The sequence below is a fragment of the Maniola hyperantus genome, chromosome 9, assembly GCF_902806685.2.
Source record: "Maniola hyperantus chromosome 9, iAphHyp1.2, whole genome shotgun sequence".
NCBI lineage: Eukaryota > Metazoa > Arthropoda > Insecta > Lepidoptera > Nymphalidae > Maniola > Maniola hyperantus.
In genome coordinates, this window is record NC_048544.1 from 1,910,021 (window position 1) to 1,919,306 (window position 9,286).

The window sequence follows — 9,286 nt, forward strand, 5'->3', positions numbered from 1 at the left end:
GTACATGAAGAAAATAATAATATAATAAGGCACTTTGCTTTATTTTTGCTTATCTGATACTTGTAGTCAGCTGCTGATGCCCAGTAATCAAGAAGTAAGTACAAAAAAAACTAACCACGCACGAAAGTGCTTTAGGTCAATGACAAATGAAAACGTTTTCCATGCTCTTATATACATAAACTTCTAATCTTATAAGATATCCAGTCAAAGAAACAATTTGAAACTATTTCAAAAGAGCTCTTTGAAGTAACTAAGAACGTTTTATAACCATCCTGCATCTAATTATGATAAAATTGTTAGCAAATTGTCAGTTTCAGTATTTGTAATTTTTAAGGGAAAAAAAATTAACGCCTAAATCTTTTAAATGGCTGAAATTTCGTACAATATATTTGCGAAATGTCATAAAAACTCTTATTTAATTTTCTTTTAAATATTATACGTATTTATATTCGCAAAATGTCATAAAAAAGCTTATTTATTTTACTTCATATTTTTTTATTATGTTTAGTAAAAAATATTTACCTTGAAAAGGTTAAAATATTAAAGCTTATATATTAAAGATTATATGTAAAAAAAATCATCAGTTTATTTCAAATAATAAAAAAGTTACGGATTTTTGAGACGCTACACACCGTTTTGTCCCACAGTGCGCTGGTACAAGAAAGCTCAGCGCTGGAAAACGACAGACGACATCAAGGGCTTTCGTGAATTTCGCGCCGTGATTCGCAAGCCGAAGCGAGCATAAAAATCGCCCAACTGCGAGTCAGACTCGCACACGAAGGGTTCCGTACCATTGTACAAGAAATAACACTCTTTTCATGGCAGCCATTTTGATATTTTTATTAAGTATTTTTTTATTTTTTTTAAATAAATAAAACGTTTATTTCCAACTAGTTTATGCTCGCGACTTCATCCGCGTGTATTACACAAATTTAAAATCCCTATTTCACCCCCTTAGGGGTTGAATTTTCAAAAATCCTTTCTTATCGGCTGCCTACGTCATAATAGCTACCTACATGCCAAATTTCAGCCTGATCCGTCCAGAAGTTTGAGCTGTGCGATGATAGATCAATCAGTCAGTCAGTCAGTCAGTCAGTCAGCCAATCAGTCAGTCAGTCAGTCACCTTTTCCTTTTATATATTTAGATTATCTTGTTACACACATACATGGATTTGATCTTGACCAATTTACGTGCTTGTAACTTACAAGATCAAGAACCGGCTTTTTCTTCTAATATCATTGAGAACCGGCTATCCTAGCTAGATTTTTAGATCTGTGTTGTTTAGCGGCAATAAAAATACCTCTACCTATTACGGTTCACGAGATACAGCCCGCTGACAGACAGACGGACGGATGGACGGACAGCGGAGGCTTAGTAATAGGATCCTATTGGCACCCTTCGGAACCCTAAAACTTATAACCTTTATTTATTCAAGTTTTTAGTTTTACTCTATAAGGAAAAATGTAATTGTTATTCACTAGACAAAGGCCATTGGCTGACATAATTTTAGGGTTCCGTACCTCAAAACGAAAAACGGAACCCTAATAGGATTTGTTGTCTGTCTCTCACTCGTCTGTCACTTTGTTGTCTGTCTGTCTGTCAAGAAACCTATAGGGTACCTACTTCCCGTTGACCTAGAATCATGAAATTTGGCAGGAAGGTAGGTCTTATAGCACTAGCAGACATGAGGTTGAAAATCTGAAAACCGTGAACCTCAGTGCGCGAGTCTGACTCGCACTTGGCCGGTTTTTTGTTATTGATGTTTTAAAATAGCGTGTTTTTTTTTGGGCATTATAAGGTCACGTTAGAATAGGATTAAGAGGCGTTCTGAAATCCCAGGACACTAAAAATTTTGTACTTAGTTATTAGGACTAAAAAGATTTTCTATCTCTTTTATCCCCGGCGGAAATATATACGGCGTTATAAGTTTATAACGCGTGTATCTGTGTATCTGTCTGTGGCATCGTAGAGCTCAAACACAAGGGCTGATTTGAATGCGGTTTCTTTTATTCGTAAGCCTGTTTAATCGATGTGGTTGTTAGCTATGCTTGATGAAAATCGATTCAAGTGTTTCAGAATAATTGGATGTTTTCTCAGTCAGGGTCATTTAATTGAGATTTATATTACATAAGTATAATAATTATAGAGATAAAAGTCATTGATGGGGCATTACGATTTACTTAGGTATGGTAAATTAAGTATAGAATAATTATAATTATTATGAGCCTTGGTTTCCATTTTAGTGACTAAATGTATTTAACTAGCTGTGTCCGCTTTTTCATAAATTGGAGATGGTCTTCCTACATGACGTGCTGAATCTACTCAAGGGCAGACAGGTGCGAATTAAGGGGAAGGGTTGCCAACTATTAAAATAAAAACCGGCCAAGTGCGAGTCAGGCTCGCGCAACGAGGGTTCCGTACTACAGTCGTATTTTTTCGACATTTTGCACGATAATCCAAAAACTATGATGCATAAAAATAAATAAAAATCTGTTTTAGAGTGCACAGGTGAAGACCTTTCATATGATACCCCACTTGATATTATAGTTATTTTACTTCGAAAATAGAAAATACTAATTATTAGTTCATGATCACAACTTAATTTTTTTGTGTGATATAACCACAAATTCGCAGTTTCAGATTTTTCCCCGAATGTCTGCTATAAGACCTACCTACCTGCCAAATTTCATGATTCTAGGTCTACGGGAAGTACCCTGTAGGTTTCTTGACAGACCGACAGACAGACAGACAGACAACAAAGTGATCCTATAAGGGTTCCGTTTTTCTTTTGAGGTACGGAACCCTAAAAAAGTAAGTAAGTACTTAAGTATATAACTATCTGATTTCAGAGAGAGTAAAGTACAGCTTGGTTTTTCATTATTTGTTGTTATAGCGGCAATAGAAATGACAGACTTGTAAAATTTCAACTCTACCTATTATGGTTTATGAGATATGTCTGTATAATTTATAATACTTTAGTATAAATAATATCACAATAAAATAGCCTGAATCAAGTCTATAGAAAATATATAATTTATAATAATCACAAATCACAAGATGACTTTTTCTAACAAAGACTAATGACACGGACCTCTTGTATCTAGATTGACACAGACTATGTATATTCATAACAATGTCCATCAGTCTACCTGTCCGCCTACTGGCAGACAGATCTAAGACGGACGGACAGCTCAAGCTTCATAATAAGATCGTAATAAGTAGGTACCAGGAAGACGCAGTGTTGGAAGACCCCCCCACTAGGTGGACGGACGACATCATACGAGTCGCAGGGAGCCGCTGGATTCAGGCGGCACAAGACCGTGGCGTGTGGAAGTCTACAAGAGACCCATACAGTCCAGCTGTGGACGTCTATCGGTTGATGATGATGATGATGAAGTACCAGGAGAAAATAAATCTAAATATAGTATATAGGAAAAGGACTGACTGACTGACTGATCTTTCAGCGCCCAGCTCAAACTACTGGACAGATCAGGCTAAATTTGGCATGCAGATAGCTATTATGACGTAGGCATCCGCTAAGAAAGGATTTTTGAAAATTCAACCTCTACTAAGGGGGTGAAATAGGGGTTTGAAATTTTTGTAGTCCACGCGGATGAAGTCGCGAGCATAAGCTAGTTACAAGATAAACTCACCAATTTCCTTTTCATATCGCTTCTGGAACGGCTCTAACTCAGGGTCATACTTGATCTTCTTGGGCAGTTTCAGCCATACTTGAATCGCTTCGGCAGTCAGTTCCCCAGTGGACACCAGAGAGTACTGACTTCTGGTCAGATCAGGGGTTTCTGGTTGCCTGGATACACCACTCCATTTTTTAACATGTTTAAACCATTCAGCCATTATTTATTTCACTATATACAGTTTGTAATACTTGTCAGCTTAAAAGAGTCATTTGGATTTGAAAACTTCGGAAGCTCTTAAGGAAAAGCTGATTAAATATTTTTGTACTTTTCAATTGGATACGCAAAGCCTCACGTATTAGGGTAAACCCCTACGTCTCTTATGAAAATACGTAAAATCATTTTTTACTAAACATTTTCACTAAAGTTGTTTTGTAAAGTGTTTTGAAAATACTTCTGTCTGCCTAAAATTCTGCTAGGTATTTGTCAGATATAAATACTCCTTGTCAAATGATGAAGATTTTTTAAAGAAACATCCAAGATTTTTTTAAATTTCACTTGAAAATATTACAATAAAAGCTAGCATTATCTAATTACTATACAAATCATGCCCACGGGGTATAATGGCTGTATTTCCGCACTGGACAGCCAGGCTGATCCGTTGTGCAAAAAATGAGCCAGCCCTTCTGTCACCAGATTAGGCTAGAAATACTTCAAAGACTAGAATAAATATGGTGAAATCATCCTCTTTTCTTCTAATATCATTGGAAATCATAGATTAATTATTGGTCTTGCTCCGCTCTGGTGAAATGGCTCGTAATTTTTTTTTTGAAGACTCCATGGCCCAGGGTCTCCACGGCAAACAGAACAAAATGTAACTCTCGATAAGAGAGGCATAATATACCTACCTACTTGCGCCGCTTGCCGTTTTCTGCTGCGGCTCTCAAGATTAAAGTAAGTAGATATTAGATATAAGTTATAACTTATAACATGATATGTGGCACTGGCACAACTTACAAAATACTAAACTTTTTTCTTTCTTTCTTTTCTTTTTTATTACTTAGAATAGAACTATCATGGGCATCACGATAATAAAATGGACTATCTAAACAACACAATATTATGGTCACAGAGTTCTTCTCTAATAGTTTACTGTAGATTGTAGATTTACGATTGCATGTTTAGAATTGAAATAGCTTTATTTGCCTCGTAACAGTCTGTGTAAAGACAAATTGCTTACTGTTTAAACACTGTTGACTGTTTACTATCAGGCACACCGCACATGTCATTATACATATATGTCTCTCACATAAATCTGTCTCGCTTTAACTCAATCTTAAGTCTGAGCAAAGTAAAAGTGCGCTCTATAGATCTCACCCTGAGAGTATTTACATTTACAGAAGCTTCGCGCAAAAACATTTAAATAAATAGCGACTCTTGCTTCCACGCAATAAAGTGCAATTCAACTCGCACAGTTGCGGTCTACTGTTGAACAAACGCCTCTTTCCTAAGTATCCCATGTTATTCAGGAATAATATAGCTTAGGTATTAGTGAAAGAATTTTCAAGATCGGTTCAGTAGTTCCAGAGATTACCCCCTACAAACAAACCTACAAACTTTACCTCCTTATAATATTCGTAAGGTATAGAAACGTTTTCACGTCATGACGACGAAGTAGGTCATTAGATGAGAAATACTAGACTTTCTGACTTTTTGCTCATCTCAATAAGAAAAGGCTTTGAGAATTTAACGACCAATAAAAAAACCTAGGTAAATCTAGACGAAAAGCCTTACATGAAAATATGCTTTATTTTCATTAGATACTAATTAATTATTTGTCCAAAGGCAAATTGTTTAGTACTAGATGGGGTAGGATTTACGATTTGCCTGCGAGCGGCATTTTGCGGCTAATTAGAAAGCACCCTAGATATACATAGATATCAAAGACCACTTATCCGGAAAGTAATCTATTTAATTACCACTCCGATAAAATTAATACCTTTCAAACGACTTCTTGAGATAATTATTATAAAACGTTTCTAACGGTCAAGTAGGTTCCTACCTTGGTTAAATAGACTTAAGTAAAGTCTATTTGACCAAGATAGGTAGATAATATAATGGGGTGCCAGCCAGGTAACCTCCCAGTGTGCCTGGGTGCTGCTGGTCCCTTTTGGATGCATCGGGCATCCGAGGGGAAGAGCAGTATTCGGGCCGGTGCACCCCGATAACATGGCTAATAATCTCTCTTCGGGGATATTGTTGGCCATGACTAATGACCTGGCAGGGGGGAGGTATCTCCGCGTGTCCCTCTGACTAGCAGAAGGCACAGTGGGCGAGGCGGAGGTTGAGACGCGGGCGACGTGCGCGAGATTGCGTTGTCGCCCGTTGCGTCTCCAGGGGAGGTGAGGTGCACATAGTTGGTGCACCTCGGACGTGCGTGGAGGAGGTGGAGGGTCCGCTTCGGCGGACGTCGCTGGCTGGGTCGCGGTGGTTTGTATCGGCGTTCCCGTGACCCAGTCGCCAGGCGACGCGCAGGTGCGCCGCTGGGTTTTAGTGGGTATTCCGGTCGCTTCTCGGCCGGCGAGTCCCACATACCTTCCCTCCAGTTGGTTGGCTGGCTGGTTAGCTGGCTGGCTTCCAGGAGGGGGGATGCGTAAACGCATTTCCCAGCGTTAAAAAAAAAAGGTAGATAATAATTAAATTATGTAGGTTAGGGTACATGCTTAGAACCGCCGCGCGCTGCCTTCGGTTCGCACTAAGCTAAGTACCTAGTTATATTATAGTGTAGGCTTGGTGTGTCTCCAACCGTAAGCTCGGTGTAACACCAGCTTGCCCCAAAACTGCTAACGTTGCACGTTACATTGAATTAATGCATTCTTTATTATTACACGCTTTACGCTCAACATGATCAGACGTTTTATTTCTATCATCATCACCAACACCAATCACCACATGGCGACCCTGCTCTAAGGACTTCAGGAGAAGCGATGAAGGTAGAAAATGGGGAAGAAATATTCCAAGTCAAACGAAGAGACCATCGTGGTGGCGCAAAATGCCAATGGCGAGGCCAGCGCTAGTCGCCTTTATTCAGAACTGGAATTAAGTGATATTTTATTAATAGAGGTGTTGACGATAATGGTGATGGCTATTATGTGGTATTTTTATAAAAGATGTCAAGAAAAATCAATTAATATCCTACGAAGAGAAATGAATGCAGGCCAAATGAATGTTGTAACGAGGCGAGGCCCCCGGAGATGGTGACTTTAGCGAATATTTGAGCCCCGCGACGACGCGACGTTCCGAGAAATTTGGCCGACGTGACCCGACCCGGTGTTTGTGAACAGTGTACCTAGGTACGATGTGAATGGAATGTACTGTGACCTTTTTCCGAGAACTCCACCTGTTACTTTATAAAATTAATATATGAATTAGAACAATTAGATACGATATTAGTGGAATTAAATCAATTAAGGACTTATTTTTTCATCAATAAGTAGGTAACTAGATAAATTTTAATAGGTTAATATTTTATCCTATTACTATGGTATATTAGCTGTTATTATCTTTATAGATAAATAATAATAATCATGTTATGGATATTATTATGCCTGTTGATATAAAATTTCCACACCTGATCAGGAGTTCAATATATTGCAAGTTTTTTTAAAATTTTCAAAAACCACTTCTTTGCGTTGCAGTCTGGTAAAAAGGAGCCCTTATACCTAGTCGAACTCACTTTGTTGTCTGGCTGTCGTGTCTGTTAAGAAAACCTATAGGATACTTCCTGTTGAACTAGAATCTTGTTTGGTAGTTAGGTCTTATAGCACAAGTAAAGCGAAAACAGTGAAACATCCCAAAAAAATTATTAAATGTGTTCACGAACATAGTTACCTACTTTACTAAATCACATTATAGATGGCAATCGAAAACACTGAATTTGTGGTAACATCATGAAAAAAATTTAAATGTGTTCAAGAACATAATTACTTTAATAAATCATATACATATGACGATGTCCGTCATTAAATTTCAGTAACACAATATAAGCACCAAGACCGGGGCCGCAGCAGAAACAGTTGAAAACGGCAAGCGGCGCAAGTATGCCTCTCTTATCAAGAGTTACATTTTTGTTCCGTTTGCCGTTGAGACCCTGGGGCCATGGAGTCTTAGTGCTAAAATTTTTTTACGAGACATTTAACCGCGATTAATAGCCTCATCTGGTGACAGAAGGGCTGGCTCATTTTTTGCGCAACGGATCAGCCTGGCTGTCCAGCGCGGAAATGCAGCCATTATTCTTGGCACCATTCCACGCGGGCATGATTTGTACCTATAGTAATTACATAAGGCTAGCTTAAAGTTGTTTTGTAATATTTTCATAAAAAAAAAAAAACATAAGTGTTATTAAATATCTTGTACGATGGTACGGATACGGAACTCTTCGTGGTGAGTCCGACTCGCACTTGCCCGGTTTTTCATCAAGAGAGATGCCGTGCTCGGCTCTGCCGGCGCGGCGGTGTGCGATCAATGTGATCCGTTTGTAGGCGTCTTAGACGCCTTTGAACTTGTATCCTATAGTGATAGTGAAATGATAACGATTATATTTTATGACACCTACTGATAATAATGAGGACTTCTCATGCCACTATCGGAACTTTTCATGCCATTTGTATGAGAGAGCTATTTTATAAACTCATCGAGAAGACAAATAAAGCAAGGACCTAGGTAGGTACCTACTTTGTTTTAAAAATTATTGCGTTCTTTTAACCAGGAGATCGAAATCAGATTTAGGGTTTACAATATAATATTATTCTCTTACTATATATTAGGTATAAAAAAACTCTCATTTCTTAGTTGTGTAGTCTGAAGTCTTTACTTCAACACTGAACACTTTATCGTGTTTACCCTGTACAGAGAGTTGAGAGAATAGGATTTCTCATTTAAATGAAAATTCTTTGGATAAACTACGCATTTAGCATGACAAATTTATTCAAATTCAGTCACATCACATCATTAATTCATGTACCTGGCAAAAATGCAGTATAAATTATAAGCGCAGTAAAATATTCAACACCAAGGAGTATTTATAAATTTTTGCTAAATATAATTTCAAACTTTTCAAACGAAACTCTACAGCAAACTTTTAACTTTATTGTCCAGTACACTTTTCTACAAATACTGGTCACTTCACAAAAATGAGACAAATTCCCGCGCGAAATGTCTAGTTTTTTTTAAATTTATAATTAGAACGCGCGTCCGCTTGGGGCGATGCAGGAATTCGACTGTCGAGCCCGTAGTAAACATAAATAAGCACAGCGGCAGCGCGCATTTTTATCAGCATTACGTTATCATCTAAGTTATGCTATACTGGATACATACATATAGGCAGAATATGATAATTTGCATAGCAGAGTAGTTTAGTGACTCAATTTTGTATGATTTATGCGTAGTGTCTGTACCTACTGGACTAAATCGTAATGCCATACAAATGAACTGTAGTCTGTACCCTTCTTCTTCACTCTGGGCTGGTTTCCGCACTAAAACGTTTCCGTCTGTTGTGCGTTACCCTTAGTAGGCATGAGTTTTCTCATTTTAACAGCGATAGATTTCACACTTCAACGTCATAGTAATAGTAGATTATTCAACGTGG

General features: G+C 37.9%; 1 protein-coding gene across 5 annotated transcripts in view; it reads right to left on the reverse strand.

Moving 5' to 3' along the window:
- Positions 1-8,906, reverse strand: part of LOC117985511 (P protein-like) — a 57,687-nt gene extending 48,781 nt beyond the window's left edge. The window contains exons 1-2 of one of the 5 annotated variants that reach the window (XM_069500995.1): positions 8,752-8,906; positions 3,655-4,018 (exon numbers count right to left, since the gene is read on the reverse strand). In XM_069500995.1, the coding sequence (XP_069357096.1) occupies positions 3,655-3,859 (205 nt within the window). In that variant the 5' untranslated portion in view covers positions 3,860-4,018; positions 8,752-8,906. Of the gene's footprint in view, positions 1-3,654; positions 4,115-8,662 lie in introns of all 5 variants that reach the window. The other 4 variants (XM_034972250.2, XM_069500993.1, XM_069500994.1 and 1 more) reach the window with 4 other exon arrangements.
- Positions 8,907-9,286: the final 380 nt, after the last annotated feature.